This window comes from Cornus florida, unplaced genomic scaffold, assembly GCF_030987335.1.
Source record: "Cornus florida cultivar Cherokee Brave unplaced genomic scaffold, ASM3098733v1 CherokeeBrave_3.0.0_Hap2_Chr04, whole genome shotgun sequence".
NCBI lineage: Eukaryota > Viridiplantae > Streptophyta > Magnoliopsida > Cornales > Cornaceae > Cornus > Cornus florida.
In genome coordinates, this window is record NW_026775574.1 from 127,601 (window position 1) to 155,371 (window position 27,771).

Sequence of the window (27,771 nt, forward strand, 5' to 3'; positions counted from 1 at the left end):
ATTACCATTAAACAAGCAGCCATCTGACATACCAATTAGTATTTAAAGCCTATCAGTATCTATTGTAAAAGAGCAATTTCATAACAGCACCAATGGAGCAAGGGTACCTTTGCATATTGCAGATCAACTGACAAAAAGTGCATCAAACGATCAATCAGCACATGCTCTACCTGTAAACCCAATATCCAAATCGCATTTCAAATTCATAAAATGTTAGCATCTAAAACACCCTGCCATTGTGAAAAAGGGTACCAGAGTCCCCTTCTTGAAATATTTGGCTATATAATCAAACAGGTCTAATATCAGCCTCAAGTATTAAAGAACTGCCACAATTTTTTTCTTCGGGCTCTTTTGTTTTTTTTTAACATTCTACATATAGCAGGGCTACTGGCTTTTTGGCTTCTCTAGAAGAGGGACAAAAGATTCCAAACTATATCTCTTTGTGCTCTTCCGGTCTCATCATTAGTGTATTGTAATATTAACACAAAAAAAAAAAAAAAAAAAAGAGCTGTAAGCAAATAAAATGACATAATTGCAGGACATTTATATAGTCAAACGCCAATCCAAAATCAGTACGTCCATGCAGGAAGTTTTACTTAAAATGTTTCAATCGTGTGGTTACAATCATCTCGTTTCTTGCAATATTTTAGGGTACCAGAAAAAAGAGCAATTAGAAAGAAAGCATTAAATGGATATGATCATCAGCATCATCATCATCATCCTTGCCTTATTCCCATTTGAATGGGTCGGCCACGTGAATTCTCAATATCCACTCCTTTCTATTACCTACCATATCACTTACCATATTTAACTTTTTTAAGCCATTTCTAATAACTTCATCCCACGTTATTTTTGCTCTCCCTCTCCAACTCTTACCTTCTATGGATATTAAACTTCCTCTTCTCACCGGTGAATTCTAATAAAATGGATATGATCGTCCAAATCAAATCAAGTGAAATTTGAAAAACCTATCTCCAAGAGATATAGAAATATGGCCCAGAACAGCATGAATAAACCTGATATGTCATTTGCAGAGGAATGTCAAACTGTGCTCCTCTCTATCATGGAAAGGAGAGGGCAAATCCTTCAATGCTGCTTAGTTTAGGCCAAAATCATGCTACCAGTATGTCTCAATTGCATAATTCAGCAAAACATATATATATATAACACACACACACACACATGTTTGAGTGTGTGTAACAAGTAGATGCTCCAAGAAGAGAGGTAAACTGTTGATGTGGGTTCTTTATAAGTAACATGAGGCATCACCCACAACATAGTAGAGATCCGAAGTAGACTGAGTGAGAGGCGAACTTAAGAGAGGGAGAGTGTGGCAGTGTGCAAGTAGTTCACCATTGACTCCCTTGGTGAAGGTTTAGAGGGTGTGGTGAGAGAGAAAATTGGGTTAGAGAGCAAGACAGCTTAGACTGTGGGTGGGGTTTCTCCTCCATTTCTTCTCTCCTTTGACCTTGGTAACATGTCCTTTTTATAGGTCAAATGTGAGGGTGGGTGATGTCAAGCTAGGCTAAAAAATATAAGTTTAGTATAACGATAAAAAGGAAAAGAATACAAGGTAATAGGAGACAAGGATAGAGTGTGTAATTGTAGATGCAATAGGCTGGTTATTTATAAATAATGTTAATATGGTCAGGTAGGCTGGGGATAGGATCTATAGGAGTCAAAAATGGCTCTCTCTCTCTCTCTCTCTCTATACAAGTCAGGTCAGTGGTCTGCCTTCTAGACGGGCCAAGAGCTATATTTATATACAAGAATAGGATACAAAGAAAGGAAACCAAATCAAAGAAAAATAGGAAATAGCCAAAATCTACGTGATCCCAAGATTATGTGGATCTTATCTACGTGATCCCATGATAATAAGGATCTTATATAAAACACCTAATAAAAGGCTGAAAACAGCTAATAAAAATAAAAATAATAATAATAATAATGATAATAATAATAATACAGATTTTTCAACACTCCCCCTCAAGCTGGAGTGAAGATATCAATCAAGCCCAGCTTAGTAATCGAGGAATGAAGCAAAGATGTACCAACGGATTTGGTGAACACATCCGCCGACTGATTAAAGAAGCGAACAAAGCACGGATTGATAATCCTTGATCGAACCTTCTCTCTGATAAAATGAATGTCCACCCTATATGTTTAGTCCTCTCATGAAGAACAGAATCTGAAGCAAGCATGATGGCTGACTTATTATCACAAAACAAGTCTGAGGACTGTTTTTCACTTAGCCCTAGTTCCTCCAAGAAAGATCGAAGCCAGAGAATCTAACAAGTACCCTGGGCCATGGCACGATACTCAGCATTTGCTGAAGATCTCGAAACTACAGGTTGCTTCTTACTTTTCCAGGATATAAGATGATCTCCATAGAAAGTACAGAAGCCAGATGAGGAACGTCTGTCAGTCTTGCACCCAGCATAGTCTGCATCACTGAAACAGGATAACCCAACCTGCCTACTAGAATAATAGAATAATCCAAGTCCAGGACAGAACTTAAGATATAGAAGAAAAAGATATACCGCATCCATATGAGTTGTACGAGGAGCATGCATAAACTGACTCACAACACTAACAACAAAAGACAAATCAGGACAGATGTTGGTAAGATAAATCAATCTTCTTACCAAGTGCTGATACAGCGAGGGATCAGAAAGGAGATCTCCAAAGTCAACCGAGATCTTCATATTAGGATCCATAGGAGTGGAAGCAGGTTTACACCCAAGCACACCCTTGTCTTGAAGAAGATCCAAGATATACTTCCTTTGCGATAAAGAGAAACCCTGTTTAGATCTAGCAACCTCAATTCCCAAGAAATATCTGAGCTGCCCAAGGTCTTTCACATCAAAAGCTTTAGCCAATTGAAGCTTGACTTGAGCAATCCTAGAGATGTCTTTGCCAATAATGATGATATCATCAACATAGACAAGAAAAATGATACATCGACCAGTGAAGGAACGGTGGATAAAACATGTATGGTCAGAATGGCATCAAACAAACTCCATGTATAAAATTACATCACTGAAGCGGCTGAATCTGGGAGATTGTTTTAACCCATACAAAGACTTCCGCAATCGACAGACCTTTCCAACATACTTCCCCTCAGCCCGAAAACCGGGTGGAGGATCCATATAAATAGGCTTAAGAAGATAACCGTTAAGGAAAGCATTCTTCACATCAAGCTGATGAAGAGGCTAGTTGTGAGAGGCAGCCAGCGAGACAAGCAAACAAACTGAGGTCAATTTAGCCACTGGAGCAAAGGTATCATTAAAGTCTTTACCAGGAATCTGAGTAAACCCTTTGGCCACCAAACGGGCCTTATACCAATCAATAAAGCCATCGGCCAGATATTTAACATTGAATACCCATTTGCAACCAATAGTCTTTTCACCAGGAGGGAGAGATACAAACTCCCATGTTTCATTTTGCTGCAGAGCATCCATTTCTACCATCATAGCAAACATCCAGTTGGGATTCCGGAGAGCCTCAGAGATATTTCTAGAATGGAAAGGAATCAAGTTTACTTAGAAAGGCTCGATAAGACCCTGAAAGACCATCATAAGAGATGTACTGCGAAATAGGATGATCAGTACTACAAGCGAATCCAAATCCAGCAGGGGGTTTGCGGTCCCGAATGGAATACCGAGACTCAGGAACAAGGTCAGGGAAATGTAAAGGAGAGAGGAGATGTACCTGAACCTGTATCTAAGGAGGTTGAAGGTAGTGGAGGCAGAGCACAAGGGCGGCGAGAATAAACTTGCAAAGGGGGTAAGGAAACCACAAAAGAAGACTCTTCTTGAAAAATAGGAAGAGGACGATCAAGAGGTGTCAGTAGAAGTTCCCTGCAAGATAGTGTTAGAACCATAAAAATGGGTATGCTCATGACATCAAGAGAATGATACATGTGTTTGTGTACAGGATCATAACATCGGTAACCTTTTGACATTGAAGAGTATCCTAAAAAGATACATTTAATGGCCTTGTCATCAAGTTTAGTACGAGAAGGGCTACGATTCTAAACAAAAGAATGCACATCCAAACACCCGAGGCATGATGGAAAAAAGAGTAATATAAGGTTGAAGCACTTGTAAGGGGGCCTTACCATTTAATACTTTACTAGGGGTATAATTAATGAGAAAAGTAGCTATAAGAACCGCCATGTGCCAGTATGAGTTTGGCACATTCATACCACTTAAAAGGCATCGAACGACTGACATTAGTTGCGGTTTTTACGCTCTGCCACACTATTCTGCTCAGGGGTATATGGACAAGTAAGTTGATGAAGAATACTTTGTTGGTTAAGTTGAGACCGAAACTCATTGCAAACATATTCACTACCATTGTCAGACCTAATATTCCTAACAACAGTTTTATATTGAGTTTTGATCATTTGGAGGAATAGAGTGAACAAGGGAAAAACTTCAAATTTCTTTTTAAGTAAATATACCCATTTGCAGCGGGAATAATCATCAATGAATGTGACATAATAACGATGCCCCGAAAAAGCAGTAACAGGAGAAGAACCCCACACATCAGAATGTATGAGATCAAACATACTAGGTGCACGATGCATATGAGAAATATAACTAGTTCTAGTATGTTTAGAAAGCTCACAAATTTCACATTGAAACTTATTATCCTTACAAGCCGTTATTAATGAAGGAAAAAGCAGACATAAATACTGAAAGTTTACATGCCCAAGGCGAGCATGCCATAAATTTAAAGTCTGAAAAGAAAAATCATAAGATCTAGAAACTGGAAGAACATAGGCTTGAAGGCTTGAAGCAAGTGGAGGAGGTGTCAGTGGAGGATCCCTAAAGTAGAAGAGGTCATCGTGCTCATATCCCTTGCCAAAAATCCTCTTCGAACACAGGTCCTGTAAAACACAGTAATGAGGAAAGAAAATCACTACACAGTTTAATGATTTGGCAAGTTTGCCAACAGATAGAAGATTAAATGCAAAGTTAGGAACATGAAGAACAGATGGTAAAATAATATCAAGGGATAAATGAACATCTCCTTTATTACGAATAATGGTGGTTGACTAACAGCCTAATTAACAGGGGTAACGGGAGTAGAAAATAATGACAACTCACCAATTATGTGATCATTGGCTCCAGAATCCAGAACCCAAGTAGGTTTTCCCGCTTTAACATTAAAAGTAGAAGGAGCACCTATAGCTATAGTAGCCGTGGGAATAGAAAAGCCAGCCCTGGTAGATAAAGCTCCAAACTGCTCCTGAAGCTGACCAATCTGGGATTGTAACTGATTAAGTCCTAAAAAGATGGTTTGAGAGGAGTTGAAGCAGGAGAGACAACAATCTGTGGAGTATACCCACCAATAGTATCGGCTACTACGGCAGTGCGGCCACGGCCAGAAGGACGATTGCGAGAAAATTTCTGCTTTAGTTCGGGATGTAGCTAAAAGCAGCGATCCTTTACATAATCCGTGGCTCCACAATGTTGACAAATAACCTTTCCCTCTGAAAGTTTAGAATTAGCAGCAAGAGCTATCTGATCAACTGGAGTCTCTGGTAAAGCTACTGGCTGAGAGATCTGACGTCTTTGCTCCTCATGGTCAACAGTAGCGAAGGCATCATATAAATCAGGCATATGAGCAATGTTTATGATCTGACTTCTAAGAGCATCATACTCAAATCGTAAACCCATCAAAAACTGGTAGGTATGCTGGTGATCCAGTCAGAGTCGCAACTTCTTCAGAGAAATCGGAGAGAGGTTCATATTGTGCTAATTCTTCCCACCTAGACTGGAGGTACCCAAAATACTCTGATACTGACAGCTTGAGTCTCTTGAGATGCATGAGCAATCTCCTGATAGAGTTCAAAGATACGAGCGTCATTGCGGGAATGGGCATACATCTTGTTAAGGGCTTGCCATAGACGAAAAACGGAAGTGTGAAACGTGAACATATTATAGATACGCTCCTCCATTGAGTTGAAGATCCAACCCAGAATGGTGCACCTGTCCATGTCCCATGCAATATATTTAGTATCCGTCTTTTCCGGTTCCTTGACTAGACCCAAAAGCCAACCAGTTTTCCCTTTCCCTTCAATATAGAGTTGAAGAGAACGGGACCACGATACGAAGTTGCGCCCATTCAAGATCACACTAGTAACCCGTTGTGCCGGAGTATGATATGCCGAAGATAAAGTATGCTGGACCTAGAATAAAGTGTCCTTTTGGCTACTAGAATCAATCATAGTACCAAAATAAGGCTGGTCCACACGTCAAAGCGAAAAAAAAAACAAAAAAAAAAAAAAAAAAGAGAAAGAAAGAAAAAGAAAAAGAAAGAAAGAAAGAAGAAAAAAAGGCTAGAAAAATCGGCACTTTCCTCCAAATATGTTGCCGAACAAACACAGGCAGCTCACAAAGGAAAAAAACACCAGAAGGACCCTTAGGTCATTAAAAAACCTAAGGGAAATCTCTAAAAAAGGAGTAAAAAACACAGGGTTACCCGAGGGGTCCGGCACAAGGGCTGGGAGGAGACGGAGGTGCGCCGGAGGTGAGGGAAAATGGAGAGAGGGAAAGAGAAGGTGACAGCGTTGGGGAGGTGAAGGTTTTTGTCTTACTCTGATACCAAAAAGAAGAAGTTTTGGGTTTTGGCGTACTCGAACTGAGAGCCAAGACATATTTATATACAAGAATATGGTACAAAGAAAGGAAACTAAATCAAAGAAAAACAGGAAATATGCCAGAATCTACGTGATCCCATGATTATGGAGATCTTATCTACGTGATCCCATGATAATAGGGATCTTACATAAAGCACCTAATAAAAGGCTGAAAACCGCTAATATAAATAAAAATAATAATAATACAGATATTTCAACACTCAGTATACTTAGGAAAGTAGTAAAGTGTTATTAATGCTGTGTGGGGATTCTAAGAGTCATTCTAGGAAAAGTCAAGTGTCACTAATAATATTATTATAAAAAGGACGGCCCTTTATATCTGCTATAATCAAGTCTTTATCAATATCATTTGAGTTATTTTCAAAGTATAAACTTCTCTTAAGGCCTTTCCCAAATTTCCCTTTAGAAATCTAGGCTCCAATGGTGGTGATTGGAGAATTTCCATTCTCTCTTACTGTTGTAAAAAGATTTCTGTTCATATCTGTTTGCTCCAGTATGCAACGGAACCCATGCTCTTTAAGCAAAGCAAAAGGAAGAACTTCATTTATAAAATATTAAGGTATGTACTAGCTAGAGAGGTCAATAATGCTCTTTATGGAAATCAAAAATGCCATATAAAATCATTAATAGGCATAAAAGAAAGAAATTTTTATAATATATTATAATTAAATATCATAAGAAAGAACGTTCGCATGATTACAACACTTACTTGGGAACGAAGAAGCTCTTTATAAGTAGCAAGCTCACGAAATGCAGTCATGAACTTTGATATGACTGGACCTGGACAGAGGAAGAAAATGAGAAGAAATTAAACTATAGCTATCTCTTTCTGGTGGTTCTTAGCATCATACGCTATGCAAGTTGAGATCTTCCATGTGGCATTGCCATCGGGCAAGCGGCAAGCCTACTTTTGACATTTTTAAACTAAATTAGAAAAGAAAAAAAAAAAAACGTTATTGGAAATGGAGCCCATTGATATATAGAAACGGGCACTCATAAAGTTAGGTGACCATCAATTAAACGTGTGATATTCAGCGTATAAACAATTGATTGCTACAAAAATTGCAAGGCCTTGTTTGGATGCAATAGTTGCCTCACAATCAAACAAGGGACTGAATTTTGAAGAAGCAAAAAGCAATCAACTGGCCTATTGCAATCATATGGAAAAAGATTAAAAAAATTTAATCAACAAAAAAAGTAAGAATGGTTACGGAATCTACTTAGATTCGATTTAGACCCAGGGGAAACCTTTGTTAGAACCAGCTAAAGGTTAGGCTTTATATATTGCACATACCACGTTTCTTTCACTATAGTCCGCTGAGTATAGAAGTAATTATACTAACAAAACCTGTTTTACCCTAATAAAAACTTCACTATAATCCATAAGAATCATTTTTCATTTCATAATATTTCTCTAAGAAGGAAGTAGAACAGACTATTGAGAGTTGAAAATTCCATTAACCTCCTATGGATACGCTTATGGGATCGTCTTCACCACCACCAAATGCTTCTAAAGTTTCTGCAAAGGAAGTGTCACCATTACATGCTTCTCCAATAGTTTCCCTGTAGAGATAGAAATGAACACATTTCCTCTTAACATGGTTTCTCTAGTCTCAGAATGTGGATAAACATAAGAACTTAAAAAGACACAAAAAGCACAGCAGAAATAAATTTCTAATGTTTATAGAAATGCTTCTATATTTTATATGTTACTTCTAAAAGGTAAGAAAGTTCCATGGAACAAAAACACCAAACACTGATTGGCAAGTGTAGAAAAAGCCAATGAAACCCATTGATGGTATTATTGAGACCTAAGAGGAGAATCATACTTTCCATTGTTCCATTGTTCTTGAAGAGGAAAGTTTGGGAACTCTAAACCCAAAGTATTTAGTAAGATTGCACAAACCCTCTATTCCATACGAGTTATTTCTAATCCTGGGAAGTAGGAGCTAGCACCTCTATTTCCCTGGACTCTGGGAGTGGGAGAGAGTCATTTTTGTTGTTAGGCTTTTTCCTCTCGGACTTCACAATTTTTTTAGCTGAAGGTGTATTTTAACCCTTATGGTATATCTTTCTTTTTTTTGGTAATAAATAATTCTTACCAAAGAAAAAAGACAAGTGTAATAAGTAAAAGAGTTGTTACCATAAACAATATTATCACAATTGACATGTTGATACATTTGTTCTCAGATTCAGTTGAACATTCCTATAACCAATAGCCATACAATAGGAACATATTTAGATCACCTAAACACGACTTCACCCCACAATGATGCATCTGTAATCGTGCACTCTGTTCCTTTGCGAGGTCAAAACATTGATTATTAATTGTAATCTATTCCAACTCCAAGCGCAACTTTTTGTCAACATTTCAATCAACGAACTTTTCGTTGATATGTATGAAAATTTTGGGCAAAGCGAAAATCTTCACCCACCATGCCCATCCAGCTAACAAATCACAAGACAACAGTATTGGCATATCTCAGAAACGCCAACCCTAACATAGCTTGGAAGTTGAAAGACATCCACTAATAAACAGTGAAGTTTGATATTCCCTTAGGTGAACATGTTTGATCAACATATGTACCTCAAACAATTCAAGTTGCTCAACCTCCGTCCCTGTTACAAATCTCTGAGTTGCTCTATTGTAAACCAAGGTATGCAAAGGCCTCCTTGATGACTCAAATGTTCACAAACATAAGCTCTTTGTCTGTGAGAGCGTATTTCAATATACGGATAAACACAAATTGATTGTCCATTAACTAGGTGAACATATATCACACATAGGACAACCCGATCAAATGATCTTGGCCAATTGCAGATGGCCCTATCATTAAGTGATCAATATTCATCATTCTAGCACTCAAGAAATCCTATTGAGAATAATGAAGAAAAAACATAATAAAAAATAATAGAGAATACTGTGAAGCACCTCACATAATGAGTAGGATGAGAATGCTCTGAAAACAACTGATATAGGACAAGAATGCTCTGATACCAAACTTATGCGGGACAGATAAAAGCAAAGGTGAGATAGAAAAGAGAAAGCGCCTAGAGAAGGAGAGGAAGTTGAAGAGAAGAAGATTTCCGTGCGTGCGGGGGGTTGATGGGGAGGGGGGTTCTGTAAATCAATATTCACTACTCAAACAAAACTTATCTACAACTGACACATATTTATAGGTAGCAAAATGTTTCCTTAACAACTAAGCCCAAAGTTTCCTTAATAACTAAGCAAGTCAAAAATAGCTGCAGAGAAAGAAAATTGGACATGAGTCAGCCACAATGCATCATGATCTGCATTACTTCTTCCCAGCTGATAAGAACTCTCAAAGCAGGAAGTGTGGTTGAAGTGATAGTTAAGAAGATCATCAATCTAGAAGTATGGTTGAAGTGAAGTAGAAACTGATGATAATGTTGAAGAATGTACAGTTTCACCTCTAAGAAAAATGACAAAATATGAGGCTCAAAGGTGCCTCGGTTAGGTGACAAGTACTCCACATCAAAATCCGAATTTATACTGTTATCCAATGGCAAGCCAAATAAATATGCATCAGATACTCCTTTATGAATAAGGTAGAAAGGTCCAATAACTTAGGCAATCAATGTCCGTAAAGAGTTTTTAGGATAGTTGTGGGTTCCCAAGAATTAGAACATAATCTCCTTCAATAAATGCATGGTTCCTATTATGAGCATGTCCAGCAAGTTCATAATTTTTCTTACTCAAAACAATTTCTCGTCGCATATCGGCATGAAAATCACGGTCATGCTGAACAAAGGAATCAATAGATTCAATCGAACAAAAATATTGAGGGAAATTATGAATGTCAGGCAACTGAATTGGAGGTCTATCCAGTATTAAATGAGGCAACTGGATTGGAGGTTTATCCAGTATTACATTCTTAATTTCATTCAACTAGGTGATTTTAGGGAGTGGAAAATCAAACACCTTGTCGGATATGACATGGGAATCTTTCATAGCCACTTTTTTCTCCTTTTGTCAAAATATGTTGGTCAAGGGTGAGGAGAAGACCTATGTGCTGCTCTATAATCCCTTTTCTGATTGGTTTAATGGCTTTTGCAGGCTTTAATGTGATAGTTCTACCATTATACTTGAAGACATAAGTATTGTCTCTACAACAATTGTGAGGTGCGGTGGGTGGGAGCAGGCATGTGAGAGGCAAGGCTCTAGTGCAAGCTACGTGTGCTCACAAGTCCCACATCGCCTGGGTGTGGAAGAGTGAAGTGTTTTATGTAGGTTTAACACCCTTCTATGACACAACGCGTTTTAAAGCCTTGATGGCCGTGAACCCATCAGAATTTCGTAGTTAAGCGTGCTTAACTTGGAGTAGTACCAGGATGGATGACCTCTTGGGAAGTCTATGGTCCGGGGGAGCGAAAAGAAAACAATATTGCGTCTGGTGGTGTGAGGGCCGTTATAAATGGTATCAGAGCTTGACCCAGCACCAACCGAAAGTTTTCCAACGGGTACGTCGGGCTCCCAAGGGGGGTGGAATTGTGAGGCTCAGTGGGCGGGAGCAGGCATGTGAGAGGTAAGGCTCTGGTGCAAGCTATGTGTGCTCACAAATCCCACATCGTCTGGGTGTGGACGAGTGAAGTGCTATATGTAGGTTCTGCTGGAAGATATATATTATTTCCCTTGTTTTAGGGATTTGATTGATTTCTGACTATTGTAAATTAGAACAAGATCGTAGGATAGATTGATTGCAGTAAAATAGGATAGATTGATTGTTTTAAATTAGGAATAGATTTGTAGGAATATTTTTTTATTCTTTTCCTTGTATAGCTTTCCCTCTTTCCTATATATACTTGTACAAGATGTTAATGTTAATGTTAATGTATGAGGAAGAATATTTTACAAAGAGAATTTCTACATGGTATCAGAGTAATAGTGTCAGAAAGAGAGAAAAGTTTCACTAGTCTGAGCGATTACCGCTGACGTATTCTCTTTGTCCTCCTATTCTTGTTCTCTTGGTGTGCAATTGTCTTGGACGACACCCTAAAGCCTTGATTCTAAACACCATAGACATCGAAACATGTCTGTCGTTACCTCTAAATCTTCTGATTCTAGTACAGCACCGCCCATTCCTTCAATTGTGACCAATCAACTTGATAACATGAGTGTGCAAATGACTTCTTACAAATTTGATGGGACAAATTATCCTGCCTGGTCCCAGTTTGTGAAGTTGTACATCACATGAAAGGGAAAGTTGGGGTACTTGATTGGAGTGAAGAAACAATCAGCGGATACTGAACCTTCCTTCTCTACTTGGTTAGAGGAGAATACCATGTTGATGTCATGGCTTCATAACTCAATGACTCCGGATATTAGCACCAGTTTTCTTCGACTTCCCACAGCTTATGCTATTTGGGAAGCCGTGGCTCAAACCTATTTTGATGGTAGTGATGCTTCTCAGATTTATGAACTGAGGCGCAGGGCAAATGAGACTCGGTAGCATGGGAAGACATTGGTTAGCTATTTTTCTGCTTTGCAGGCCATTTGGCAGGAGCTGGATTTTCTCCAACAATGTGATATGGAGTGTGTTGGAGATACAACAAAGCTAAAGAAGAGAATTGAAAATGAAAGGGTCTACAATTTCCTAGCCGGCCTTGACCCAGGATTTGATAAGATAAGGGTACAGGTTTTAAGGCATGATCCTCTTCCCAATCTTTGCAGTGCATATGCCTATGTTCGACATGAGGAGCTCCGTCAGGCCACCATGTTTACAGGTGTCTCACATGAGAGTTTAGCCTTGGCTACTATGCAGACTCCAACTACATTGGTTACCTCTTGCTCAAGGAAACCTGAGAACAAAGAGTCTTTGTTCTGTACACATTGTAATAAGGCTGGACATAATCGAGAGACTAGTTTTAAGCTGAAAGGTTAGGCTGGTTCCATAAGCAAGGTGGAAACAAGGGGCATAATTCAATTTCTAGAGCACATAATACAACCTTTGATGTGCAGTCTGATGCACAATCTTCTTTTGCAGCCCAACCACAGTACTCAAAGTGAAGCACAAGGTAGATGGTTCAGTGGAGAGGTTCAGAGCAAGATTGGTAGCTAAAGGTTATATCTAGACCTATGGGATAGATTATCAGGAAACATTTGCACCAGTGGTGAAGATAAATACAATAAGGGTTCTCTTATCCTTGGCTGCAAATTTAGAGTGGCTAGGGCTGCAAATAAACCGAGTTGTTCATGAACAGCTCGGGCTTGGCTCGTTAAAAGCTTGACTCGGGCTCATTCATTTAGCAAATGAGCCGAGCTCGAGCTCATTTATCAGGCTCGTTTAATAAACGAGCCGAGCTTGAGCAATCCCAAGCTCGGCTCGCCAAGCTCGTGAACAGGCTCGTTTAGTTGAAGGGCCTAGATTTTAAAATTTGCTATTAAAGTTTAGCCCAAACACTTGACTTTCTAAAGCCCAAGAAATTTATTATTTATAAGTTTTGTCCTCTATATCCATTTCATCAGCCCATTAACCCACTATTCTAGCACCACCGTTGGATGACACTTATGTAGCACCACCATTGGATTATTCATCTTATAATCTACTAGTAAATCAAAAGAAACCCTAACTCTAATTGCAAACCCAATGTCAGCAGTCTACAGACCCAATGTTCTCTCTCTTCTTGCAGTTCCTAGTACAGCCACGCATCACTACAAAATGCCTCTCCGTCCATGGCAGATCACGTCTTTTCTGCCAGCTATTCCTTGTATCATCCTTCTTCAACAGAAACTGCAAGTTTATTACTCTGCTTCTCTAATCCATGTTCTCACTCTCTCTTAACCATTTTTTCTTTTCTTTTGGAAGGTCTCTGAACCATGTTTTTTTTTTCTCATAGCCATGTTCTTTCTCTTGATTGCCATTTATGGAATTATGAGATGATGTAGACTTGGCAGTGTGTTTTTGCCGAGCTTGAACCGAGCCGAGCCCAAGCTCGTTCGAACATCGGCGAGCCGAGCCCGAGCTTGGTTAAAACAAGCTCGTCCGAGCCCGAGCCGAGCTTGAGCACCCTTCTGACCTTGGCGAGCCGAGCCCGAGCAAGCCAAAGCTCGGCTCAGCTCAGTTCTTTTGTAGCCTTAAGAGTGGCCTCTTCAACAGTTTGATGTGAAGAATGCATTTCTTCACAGCGATCTAGAGGAAGAATTATACATGGACTTTCCTCTAGGCTTTGTTAATTCCTCTAAAAGAGGTAAGGTATGCAGATTGAGAAAATCCTTGTATGGACTCAAGCAGTCACTTAGAGCTTGGTTTAGCAAGTTTACTCAGGCCATGAAGAAATATGGATACCACCAGAGCCAGTCGGATCATACTCTCTTTCTCAAACATTCACTTAGAGGTAAGATTACTGCGTTAATCGTGTACGTGGATGATATTGTGGTGACTGGTAGTGATGGTGAGGAGATGGGTAAGCTAAAAGCATATCTGGCAAAAGAATTTGAGATCAAAGACCTTGGGTCTTTACGGCTAGGTCAAAGAAGGGGATCTTTGTTTCCCAAAGAAAATCACAGGTTAGGTGAATGCACAAATGATACACCTATAGACAGAGAAAGAGAGATACCAAAGGTTGGTTGGGAAGCTAATATATTTGGCACATATTCGCCCTGACATAGCCTATGCGGTGAGTGTAGTGAGTCAATTCATGCATGCTCCTTACGAAACACACATGTTAGCTGTAAACAGGATTCTTAAGTATTTAAAATCAGCTCCTGGGAAAGGTCTGCTATTCTCCAACCATGGTCATCTCGAAGTGGAAGGATATACAAGTATTGATTGGGTAGGATGTGTAATAGATAGAAGATCAAGTTCAGGATACTGCACCTTTGTGGGAGGGAATCTAGTCACGTGGCATAGTAAGAAACAATCTGTCGTGGCTAGATCCAGTGCTAAAGTAGAATTTAGAGCCATAGCTCATGGTATATGCGAGATGTTGTGGCTGAAGGCTTTGTTAAAGGAGCTGGGCTTTAATTCTAGGGATCCAAAGTTGCCATTAGCATTGCTCACAATCCAGTTCAGCATGATCGTACTAAACATGTTGAAGTGGATAGACACTTTATCAAGGAGAAGTTGATAGGTAGATTAATTTGCACTCCGTTTGTGAAGACAGAACATCAGTTTGCAGTTTTTTTGACAAAGGGAATGTCAACTACGACTTTCAATTTGGCACTTGACAAACTGGGCATTCGAGACATCTATGCTCCAGCTTGAGGGGGAGTGTTGGAAGATATATATTATTTCTCTTGATTTTAGGGATTTGATTGATTTCTGACTAATGTAAATTAGAACAAGATTGTTGGACAGATTGATTGCAGTAAAATAGGATAGATTGATTGCTTTAAATTAGGAACAGATTTGTAGGAATATTTTTTATTCTTTTCCTTGTATAGCTTTCCCTCTTTCCTATATATACTTGTACAAGATGTTAATGTTAACGTATGAGGCAGAATATTTTATAGAAAGAATTTTTACGTGTTCAACACCCTTTTATAACACGTGTTTTAAAGCCGTGATGGTCGTGAACCCATTAGAACTCCGTAATTAAGCGTGTTTAACTTGGAGTAGTCCCATCCTGAGAAGTCTTTGGTCCGGGGGAGCCAAAAGAGGACAATATTGTATCTGGTGGGGTGAGGGCAGTTACAGTAACAGACTGCACCAACATTATAAATACAAAGGCGATTAAGTAGTATGTAAGCTACATATATAGGTAGGACGGCAACCAGGTCATAGCACAGTTCTAGCCCATTCAAATAGGAACTAAAAATATCTTGGGGATGGTCATGAAAGTTTTGTTTATCCAAGTCCTTATAAGGTTGTGAGTGTGATTCAGGTTGAATTTTCAACCTAACACCACCTAATTTGGACACTGCATATTGATATATTTAATAGGTTTCGGTGTCTAAATAGTGGTTGCTTTAATTTGCGGGAACGACAACGGTGAGGTGTTTTCCGGAAGCTATTTGGTGAGATGGGGCTGAATTACAGTGGATTAGGTATCAAAGCTATGGGTAAGATGGATTAGGGGTTGAGAGTTGCAATTGGGTTTTGCTGGGGTTGTTAGTGGACAAAGGACTGGGATATCGATCATGTTTTGTTGGGTGTTAGGGTTATTGGATTCGTGAGAGGGCCAATGGTTATGGTTGTGTTGATGACGGTGAAGGCTAGGTTCAGTTGTGAAATACAGATAGTATGGATTTGTTAACATTGATGTTGACTGCTATGGATCATCCTTTACTATGATACCAAACTGATGTAGGATGATAATGCTTTGATCCCAAACCGGTGCAAGACGGATAAAAGCAAAGGTGAGATAGAGAATAAAAAGAGAGAAGTAGAGGGAGAAACACATAAAATTCAGAATTTGAGATGGCAAGAGTACCCGTTTTTCAAAGGATCTTTGGTGTGGAGACCCTTTGGCTTGTTCTTTTCCCATACTTTTCAGGATTGTTGTTGATGCACACACGTTATTTGCCGATTGTTATCATCTTGATAATGGGAGGATTACTTGGGATTTGCATTTGCTGCATTATTTTCAAGACTGGGAATTAGATGATGTCTGTGCTTTTTTGGAGCTTCTTAATAGGCAGGAATAGGATGGTGGAGGGTCGAATTCTCTCTTTTGGGTGCTTTCTTCCCGGGGAAGATTTGATGTCCGCTCTCTGTTTGTTGCCTTTCTAGTTTTTCAAGGGTTGACTTCCCCTGGAAGGAGGTTTGGTGTTCGCAGGCTCCTCTCAAAGTGGCCTTCTTTGTTTGGATTGGGGAAAGATCTTAACGTTTGATAACCTTAGAAGGAGAAAACAAGTTACTGTTAATTGGTGTTGCATATGCAAGAGGAATGGGGAGTCAATTGATCACCTTCTTTTGCATTGCCCCGTGGCTCGTGACTGTTGGTGCCTTATTCTTGGCTTGTTTGGTGTTCAAAGGGTTATGCCTAGGTTTGCGAGAATAATGATTGATGCTTGGAAAGGATGCCTTGTGGGGCCCCTTGCCCATGATTTCTAGAGTGAGGCACCCTTTTGCGTTTGGTGGTGCATTTGGAAGTAACGGAATAGTAGATCTTTTGATGGAGTGGAATCTTCCTTAGGGGCCCTAAATTTTCTAATTGTTAGCTCTTTTTTTTGTTGGGTTATGGGTCGATATTGTAAATCTATAGAGGAGATAGTTGATTTTTTTGGGTTCTTTGAGCTCTTAGGTCCTTTTTGGTTGCGTCCTTTGTGTAGTTTTTTTGGGCCGCATTCCCCTTTTGATCGCTTTCTAATACATTTTTACTTCTTTTTTTCTCTTAGTTAGTACTCACACACTCTGGCTTGAACCCCTGACCTCTCTTTGGGAAGTAGGAGCTTGATATCGCTGGCCACTGTCCCATTGATAAAAAAAGAAGAAGAAGAATTCATGTGGATGAAACGCCTGTAACTCAATCAAAACTTGTCCTGATACATATATGCCTATTTATAGGCACCAAAAAAATTCTTTAACAATTAAGCCAAAAACTTTCTTTAATAGGTAAGAAATAATAACAGCTAAGAAAATGAAAAATAGTTGCTACAAAAGTCAAAAATAGATGCAGAGAAAGAAAGCTGGACATGAGGCAGCTACGGTACATCATGATCTGCATCACATAATCTAAATTCGAACAGTAACAATTAAAGTTACTGGCCAAACAAACATAGTAGTAATGCAGGAGACAATCTAGTCACTTCAATAATAAACAATTAATCAAATAAAGGAATACTGTGAAGCGCTCACATAAACATTTGACACCCTTTGTATAGTCTTTGACAGCGGTCGTTGAGCTGCTCCGTGGTTCGTTCAAGGGAACATATCTGATCAATAGCATAAAATGAAAGAACAATAAATATATTCATGATCTCTCCAAAAATAAAACTAAGCAGATTATGGTACTTCAAAGGAGGCTTGGATGAATCACTTAAACTCAATAAAAATAAAAATAAATAAATAAAAAGGAGATAATAGAGATCAATCGTCATAGCAGGATATTGGATTACAGTTCTGCATTACAAACTTCAAAATTTTGCTTTGCTGCCCCGAAACCACCCTAATTACAGTTCTGCATTATAAACTTCTATGGGTTCAATTTTTATTTGAAAGGGCAATGACTCTGTGGGTGTATGTATAACCTTGAGTACCACCAAAACAATGGATGACTTTTCAAATTTTAAAATTTTATGGCAAGCCGTGTAGAGGGCATGACCTATGTTTTACTGGAATTATGATACCACAAAGTTCATTGAATGACTAGTGAGATTAGTACAGAAGGAAGACCATGTAAGAATATTAAAATTGAAAGATGCGGTCACCGATAAAAGATGAACTTATATATGTATAAATATGGATCAATCAGTTACCTGCTTATGAAACATAGGAGAATCATCCAGCTTGATGAAGGCAGCCATTGCTCTCTCTCTTTCCAACACAAATCTCTCTCTAGATCGCGGGACAGTCGCAGTCTCGCAGATGCTAGTAAGGGTGGATTGGTCAATATTAGGTATAAATTATAACAACTTGTTAAGTTAATAAAAATATGTCTGTCCAAAAAAAATGATAAATAAAAATATGTAAATTATGTGTGGGAAAATATGCGTAAGGTAAAAGAATTCGATTAATAAATTTGTGTAGGAAAATTACATGACAGTGGTTGCGTTTAGTAACAAAAACGTTTTTTTTTTGCTTTTTATTATGAGTTAGGGCTGCAACTTGGGCGGGTTTAAAGTATAACTTGAGTCAAACCCACCATATGAAATATTAAACCCAAGCCCAACCCTAACCCTATCCTCAACCTTAACCACTCAACTCAAGCCCAACCCATCTTTTTATTTTTAAATTCAGGCTTACAACTCGGGCTTAAATTTCAAGTAAAAATTTAGGGTTAATTCTGGTTACTCATATGACTAATCCTTATACCGAAAATTTAATATGATCTTCAATTAATTTTAAATTAAATTACTCTTAAATAAGGAAAAGTTTAAAGACTTTTTGTAGATTTTTAATAAATTACAAACAAATTTTTAAAAAATTTATTCTCCTAAATATTAATATACAATAAGTTAAGATTTGACAAAAGAAGTTAAAAAAAAAAAAAAAAAAAAAAAAAAAAGTAATCATAGTTTAAATGTTATATATAATGTATTTAAAGTAAAAATATATATGAAAATAATATTAGAATTCGGGTTCGGGTTGACTCGGGTTGATAGTACTTCAACCCAAGCCCAACCTTAATTAAATTTGGGTTGAGATTTTTTAACCCAAACCCAACCTTAATTGTAAAAATGATTGCCCAAGCCTGTAAAAAATCGGGCTGGGCTCGAGTTGGGTTCGGGTTACCTAACCCAAGTTGCACCTCTATTGTGAACCCCTAAAAAGGCAAATCAAGAACAAAAATAATGTTTAATAAAAATTTTTTTCTATAACAGAAAACTTTTTTTTTAAGAAAATATAAAAAAAGTGTTTCTCATGTTTTTGACATTATTGAGTAAAAATGTTTTCACTATTATTATTACATTTTTGACCTTATTGAGTAAAAATGTTTTCACTATTATTATTACATATACATTTTTCATTCAAATAAAATGTATATTATTCATGTTATATACTAATGCTACATATTAAATAATAATAAAAGTTATATTTTTATATAATTATATTATATATTAGTGTAAATTATTTTTTATTGAATTGCATACATATTTAAGGTTTTTTTATAGTAATGAAAAGTATTAAAAATAAAATAAAATAAAATAATTAAAAAATGTTATGTATATTGTATTAAATATGCATTATTAAACACTGTTATTAATTTTTTGTTTTCAAAATTGTGACAACAAGTGTACAACAAGTGTTAATAAACATTCATTTTTGTTTTTTATTTTCACTCAAGAAAACAAAATTATGTTTCTACTTTCTTGAGACTGCATAAACAAAAAATGAAAACATTATTAAACGCACCCCTACTTTTCTCCTTTAGGCTTCGTTTGGATAATTAGAAGAGAAAAAAAAAATGATAACAATTATTTGAGAAAAGTAAAAAAAAAAAAATAAAGGATAGCAATTATCTCTATTCATGCATGTTTGGATAAATTATGAAAGAAAAAAGAAAAAGAAAAGAAAAGAATAGAATAGAATAACAATCAAATTATTATCATACCTTTTTTTAAGAAAGGACTTAAGTGTCATAACATGTTTATTCTTTTAATTATTAAGGATACTTTTAGAATTATGCAAGTATTACTAGCTTATTCACTATCCTTTCTCTCAAAATCTTCTCATTTTTTGGAGGATAGGAATATGAGGGATTTGGAAGGATAGCCTAATCCTTTATTTTCTCTCCACTTAAGACAATTTTGACACATTTCACATTATCCTTTCTTTTCTTTTCTTTATTTACCCCTTCAAATCATTCAATCCAAACGAAGCCTTAAAGACAACTAAGTCCTAGAAATTTTGATTCGGACAAAGAAGTTCTACTTTTGATATGTATTGCTAACAAAGTTCTATGAAAAATAGAATGGGTACCTCTGATGTATACTTTAAGTAGCACTTTCATCCCTTATTTTAAAAAGTGTGTTACAAACACCCCTATTCTTTTAAAATTATGTGAAAACACCCATCAATCATAATTGTGACATAAAGTAATGTTGTAATACCAGTTTTGCCCTTTTACTCTTCCGAAAGTGCCTAAGGGAGTGTGTATACTAATAATCTCATAGTATAGGGGGTGTTATGTGCACATTAACTATATTTAACCCATTTTTAAGGATTTTCTCTTACCTTTTCGGAAAAAACAATTATCTTTATATATTTCCGCTAACAGTGTATTATCTCTCTTAAAAAAATTCGTTGTCATAATTGTCATATTAATGTACAGTATATCATATGGAATGAAAAACTTCAGTTCTTTTCATAATTAAAAATAATAATAAAAAATAAAATAAAATAAAATTATTCTCAATTAAATTTTAATATAGTTATCAGTTTTCATTAAATATATAATTAAAAAAATAAATTAAAGATACTTATTAATTATTTATACCAATATACAATTAGTTTTTAAACTTTAGAATTTGTAACAAAATTTCACAAATATATATATATATATAGATAATTCTTTACATAACAACAAATGGGTATTCAATCTTTATTCGGTAAAAAAACAAATGGGTGTTCAATCACCTGCGGTATTAATACTATTCAAATCGTGACAAAACTATGTTCACAATTAAATGTAATCGTTAATATCAAAATATTCAAAACAACAATAGTTTATAAAATGCAGAAAACACTCATATAATATGCTTACAATGCGTATCACACCCCTCATGTACTAAATGACCATTTTTGTTATTTTTATAAAATGATGCATTTTTAAATAATATGTAAAATATGTATATAAAAGCGCGCAATTTAGTTGAACTATAACTTAAATGTATCAGGAGGTACCTATTTTCTTTCTCCTTTTTTCTCTTTATTTCTTTTCCATTGATGAAGATAATAAAACGTGCATATAAAGAAAACACTTGCGACAATTACTACAACATACATATTATTATTAATTACAAATGTTTTTTTTATTAATTTCAAATTTAATATATGGAAACAATTATAGCGGAGAACATTTAAATGAAAATCTTACCGAAATTAATTACTATATGTATTTTTTTAAAATTACAATTTAAATTAAATTTACTTTGAATTTGAATTGACAAGAGTCATAACCATTAACCAAGTAAAAAACTCGTGAGCTAGCATCATTTCGCACTAACCAATTCTGTTACTGTAGTCCGTTTATTTTATATAAATAGCACAACATGCACATTCAAGTCACGCAACATTTCTTCGACTGCTTCTCATACTTTCTCTTTCTATCTCAAGTGATCATTCCATCATGGTGCAGCTATTGGTTATGGTTCTGATCTCCCTTTTTGCAGTGACGATGATTATGTTAGTTGGCAACGCTAACCTATCATTTGGAAAATACAAATTCTCAGTGGGCTCTTAAAAATAAAAATATTAAACTTTGCTTCAATAATAATTGCATTGTTAATGTTGATTTGTGAATGTTCAAAGGATATGGTATAATCAACTATCAGCACGGGTTGCTTACAAAAAAAAAAAAAAAAAATCAGCACAGTTTACTAATATTTGTCAATGAAATAATAAAAGCATTGTGGTCATTAATATTTGTTTGTGGCAAAAAATTGATTGGCGGCAAGCAAAAACTGTTGTTATTGTTTTAGCCTTTTGATATAACTAGCAAAAAGCATGTATAATGCACGTGGGCGAATTTAAATTTACTTTGACTCTGAATTGCCAAAAGCTATAACCACTAACCAAGTAAAAAACTCGTGAGCTGGCATCATTTCGCACTAACCAATTCTGTTACTATGGTCCGTTTGTGTTATGCAAATAGCACAGCGTACACATTCAAGTCACACACAAAACATTTCTTAGACTGCTTCTCATACTTTCTCTCTTTAGTTCAAGCGATCCTTCCATCATGGTTTAGCTACTGGTTCTGATTTCCTTTTTTGCGGTGACGACGATTATGTTAACTGGCAACGCCAACCTATCATTTAGAAAAATGAAATTCTCAATGGGCTTTTAAAAATAAAAATATTAAACTTTGCTTCAATACTAATTGCATTATAAATATTGTTTTATGAATGTTCAAATGATATGGTATGGCCGACTATCAGCAAAGGTTGCTTAAAAAAAAAAAAAAAACTATCAGCACAGTTTACTAATATTTGTCAATGAAATGATAAAAGCATTGTGATCGTTAATATTTGTTTGTGGCAAAAAATTGATTGGCGTTAAGCAAAAACTGTTATTGTTTTAGCCTTTTGATATAACTAGCAAACAGCACGTGCGATGCACGTGAACGAATTTAAATTTACTCTGAATCTAAATTGTCAAGAGCCATAACCATTAACCAAGTAAAAAACTCGTGAATTGGTGTCATTTCGCACTAACCAATTATGTTACTATGGTCCGTTTGTCTTGTATAAACAGTACAACACGCACATTAAAAAATGGGAAGACGGTGACAATTATAGAGGTAGGAGAAGAGAAGGAGGAACTTGTTGAAGAGAGCCTTCCTTCTATTATCTCTAAAAACCCTCTTGAGACATGCCTTTTTGAAATGTATAAAAATTATGGTTTTGACCTTGAAAGCTCCAAAAATGAAGTGAACTCTCTAATGGACTCCTTAGCTAACTTAGAAAGTGAGGAGATGATGATTATTAAGGAAGAGAAAATGGATGAAGAGAGTGCAATTCCTATTAATCCAATTGAGTCTTTGAAAGACTTTGCCTTGCCAAGTATAAGGCCGCTCATTATTGACTTTATTTTCAAGGCCGTAGATGAAAAGAAACAAATTGCATCTTTCATATTGTCTTTTCAAATCGTTTTTTTGGAGGATGTGTATATTGTTGTGAGAGATGATTCACTTAGAAAAATAAACAAGTAGATCAATGAAGATGTTCATATCCGGTTTTTGATACTTTCAACTAGTGAGTCGAATCAACGTCTTGCTAGAGACTTTAAACACTATTATTCGTAGAGTTTCACAACTCTATTCCTCCCCCATTTCTTTTTGTTTTTCATTCTTGCGGTGTCTAGATAAGATCCATTGCACTTCATTGAAAAATTTCAGGCATTTAGGGCCTTTGAAAAAAGAAAAAAAAATATTAGAACGATCAAACCTGATGTTGGATCGATCGAACTTATGTTAGATCAATTGAACCTGATGTTGGATCGATATAAGGTTCCAAAATTTCAGAACCCCAAAATGTATGCTCTCGGTCTTACCTTTCAAGTTTTTCTATGATCGATCCAATCTATAAAATAAAATAAAATAAAATAAAATATTATTATTATTTTTCCTTGCATCCTTTATTTCCTTACATTTTCATTCTTTGCATGTTTATTTGTTTATTTTATTTGTGTGTTACATATTTGTTATTTTATTTTTCTTTTATTTTGTTTCTTTACATGCTTTCATAATAAACTAAATAAAATAAAATAAAATTCACCATTGTGCCTTTATGTGTAGTCATGCTACTTTAATGTTTTTATCTAGGGCTTGATCTCATATCTCTCTTTCATCTGGTGTTATATTGCCTTAGAATGCATGATTTGATTATTCTTATCCCATTTAATATTTGATGTGAGTTTGCTAGTTTGGTTATTCAAATAGGTTGTTAATTCCAAGTTTGGGGAGATCCTTTTCATATTGGATCATTGCCGAGCTTCATGCTTTCGCCACCACGGTATACTCTTTCCATTGTTCTCATTGCACGTGCGGTATAAGTTTTGGGGTAAGGTGTCTTTGTTACATTCTACTTGAAGTTGAGTTTTAAATGCATGATTAAGATTGGAGATCCATGTTAGCTATGATTTTGATCTTTTGAGGCTTATGTTCCTTATAATTTAAAAATTGCTTGACTTATGAGTTTAATACTCCTTATATGCCTTTTTGATATCATTTTGGAGCAAAATTTTTTAAAAGTTTGATTTCATGCTTACTTTTGTGGTCCACATCATCTTATTTGTGAGAATACTTTGAGAATTGGCTCTAGAGTTCTACAATTGCACATACGCACACTAGCATTCGTTTGTGGGGTACATTGTTAGTTGATTATTGTTATGGTTATATCCCAATTGAGCTAGTAAACTTTGAAAGCTTTCATTCTTGACAACATAACCTTGCATGTTAATAACAAATATTTCACCGAGTGACCGAGATTCTAGCCTCATCAAATATTGAACTCTCGTATTGAAAAGTGAAGGGCCCTCACCTGAAAAAAAAAAAAAAAAAAACAAAACAAAAACAAAAGCAAAAGAAAAGAAAAAGTAAGTGCTTCTCACTAAAGGTGGGAAGTCGGGAAATGACATGATGAGAGTTGTTTTGATTTGTAACCTAGTTGATTTGAGCTTGTAAGTGCTTAGGGGTGTCTTTACGCCTAATGCCTTAAAGCCGGTTTGGGAGCCATAGACCTGTTGCTCGTTACATAAATCTTTTAGAAAGCTTAAGAGATCACTACATTGCACCATACTCTTATTTTTGATCCCATAAAATAAATAAATAAATAAATAAAAAGCTTTTTAATAAATTGAATAAAGAGGTTTATTCTTTATTTTGATGATTGGTGTTTAATTTGTGCGCTAGTTTGAGACCGATTGTGCCCATTTCATTGAATTGCTAAGATAGTAACATATTTGATGCCAGTTCACTCAAAAGGATGCTAAAGTTGATTTGATTTGCATGATTATCTTGCTTGATGTGTGAAGGACCATATTTGCTTGCTTATTTTTGAAATTTTGGAAATTGCTTAGAAATATTTGAAAAATGGCATACTTAAGGTAGTTTTCTTTCAATACTTGTTTGGAATGTTGGTGCCTCTTCAGTGAAAAAGAGCTTAATGTTTGTGGGTATCATTTCTGAAAACCCTTACGAGACTTCACTCGTCCATTGTGGGTAACCTAGTGGTTTAAAAAGCTTGTTGCATATGCCAAATGCAACCGTGTTCCCTAAGAAAGTGGCATTATCCATTTATTGTTTTTTAGTTTATAGTTGTTTAGTTGTTCATTTCTTTCTTTACTTTATAGTTTTTTGTTAGGGACTAGCAATATTTAAGTTTGGGGGTGTGATAAGTGCTCAAATGTTGCACATTTTAGCCTTAAACTAGGATATTTTAGTCCTTTAATCTATCTTTATTTTCCCGTTTTAGTTCTAATTTGTGTTTTTGTCGATTTCAGGTCAATAAGGTTCAAACGGGCTAATTTTGGTCCATTAAGGCCTTTTTGGAGTCAAACTGAGTCTTAGTGAGAAGTTGGAGCAAAGGGAGGCTGATGCTGAAAACTACCTGCTCTGAACGATCGAACCTTTTGATCTTATCCTCATAACTACTTTTGTCCTTATCCCCATAAATATCACAGCCTTTGTCTTTATTCACATTATGCGCCGACATGCTATGATCGATTGAACCACAGCTTTGATCGATTAAGCTCTGATCGATCAAACCATAACTGTGAATGATCGTGCCGAGAGTAGTTTAATATCAGTTTGGGCTCAAACTTCATGGACGAAGGGGCTACGGGTTTGGACCATTTTTGGGCATATTTCTAACTTGTTGGGACTCCAAGGGCCACATATATAAGGCTAATTGAACCATTTGTTAAAATGTTATGTTTTAATTTATATTGTAACACATTGTAATGGTTAAAGAGAGAAAGTGAGAGATTAGGGTTAGAAGAAAAGAGGGAAGTGGAGGCACAAGGGTTTGAAGAACATCTACACACACTCTCTTTAAAGAGCTTCAAAGAAGAAGAATATGATGATGATGTCATGCTTGGAGGAGGACCACTTTTGCCACGATGGGCTAGATCTTCACTTAAGGCTGAGATGAGCCCTAAGTCTTGTGTAATCTAAATCCTTGTATTTTTATTTTTGGGGATTTATATATATTGTTGTGATTAGTGATTAGCCTTGTGATTGTTGATTTAATTCTTCCTAATGATTCTCTATTTTAATTACATGTTGTCTTATGTGTGATTATTTGGGAATTGATCTATACACTAGATTCTCTATGTTAGTTACATGTCTGTGTAATTAATTAAGGATTTAGTGATGGCTAAACATGGTTTTCATTGAATGGGTTTGTAAATTAATTTGATAGATTATGCTTATACTTGATGGGTTGTTCTACAATTTAATTCATATTTGTAGGTAGGTAGACAATCTATGCTTGATTTGATACTCCACACTTATTATTGCAAATTCCATGATTCTCTAGATTGATGTGTGCTCTCATTAGATACATTTGTTAATTAATTGATGGATTATGCCTTTGTCTTGATGGGTTGTTTTACACTTAGTTTACTTATTGGTTAGGTAGACAATTCACACTTGCATTACATAGTTCACACTTTTACATGCATATTGTGTTTATGTTTGTGGCCACATCTAGATTGTAACAATGTATTCCCCATTAATGGAAAGCAAGTGTTTAATTACATGAGCTTAGTGGTGATTTCAACACCCTAAGACCTCACTTCTCATCTCTTAAATCCTTTATCTCAACTTAGTTTTATTTTAATTGCATTTTAATTAATTGTATCTTAGTGTAGTTAAACAACCAACCCTCATTTGCAATCATTTGATACATTAGAGTTGAAATTAAATTTCAACACATATAATCTCTTGGGACGATTCTTTTTTATTTATACTACATAGTATAGGTGCTAAGCGGTTTATAAATTTAAAGTAAAATGTCCATTTGACACTAATTTCCAAATTCAAAGTGTTGTGCATTATTTTGTGCACACGCTCGGATCGCATCAATTATCTTCTTTCTTGTAAAGTCATTGGAAACTCCATATAAAAGGAAGGATTCGAACACGTGACATTCAAATCTTCAGTCAAGTAGTAAACGCCCCATGTGGGCGTCTTACTTTGGCGCCACTCAGACAACCATATTTGGTTGCCATTATTACACTCCCTGATGTGTTCTAAAACTTGATATTCTTTCCAATTAAAAACCACTCGCAATAGCATGAGTCCTTATAGGATACAACTACGTAAAGGGTGTTGAACCAAGAGGATTGCAAAGTTTATGGCCCTTAATTTTTTAAGATTAATTTCAGTTTAATTTGAGAATAATTGAATGATGACTGTTATGTAATCTAAATTGCTTGAAAGTAAATACTAAACGTGAATTTAAATGGTTAAGCTTGCAAATAGAGAGATGGCTAGGGAATTGATTTCACCATCCCCATTGCAACTATGTCTGATTATATTTGCTTTAAGAAAAACAATATTAAGCATAACAATGAATTGTATGGCTTACGATGACAATAAATTCTTCAAGAGGATGAATGTACATACAATTCAAGAACTAAGCATACTTCATCTTTGGTTAGTACAACTCATCTACCTATCTAAACTAATCTAATGTGTAGCAGGAATTGTCTTCCCTAGGTATGACATATCAAATTTCTTTCCTTGTATGCCATGTAAACATATGTATAACTTGTCATTTCTGTTTTCACTACGAAGATGATTTTGGT

General features: G+C 36.0%; 1 protein-coding gene across 8 annotated transcripts in view; it reads right to left on the reverse strand.

Moving 5' to 3' along the window:
- The window catches only part of LOC132302401 (ADP-ribosylation factor GTPase-activating protein AGD4-like), a 123,420-nt gene extending 105,240 nt beyond the window's left edge, over positions 1-18,180 (reverse strand). For 6 of the 8 annotated variants that reach the window (XR_009480819.1, XR_009480821.1, XR_009480820.1 and 3 more), the window contains exons 1-5: positions 18,054-18,180; positions 17,434-17,510; positions 8,133-8,233; positions 7,380-7,450; positions 108-170 (exon numbers count right to left, since the gene is read on the reverse strand). Coding sequence is in view for 5 of the 8 variants with exons in the window: in XM_059799230.1 (XP_059655213.1) it covers positions 108-170; positions 7,380-7,450; positions 8,133-8,233; positions 17,434-17,510; positions 18,054-18,101 (360 nt within the window). In the remaining 3 variants the exon portion in view is untranslated. The remainder of the gene's footprint in view (positions 1-107; positions 171-7,379; positions 7,451-8,132; positions 8,234-17,433; positions 17,511-18,053) is intronic. The other 2 variants (XM_059799234.1, XM_059799233.1) reach the window with 2 other exon arrangements.
- Between the last annotated feature and the right edge of the window lie 9,591 nt (positions 18,181-27,771).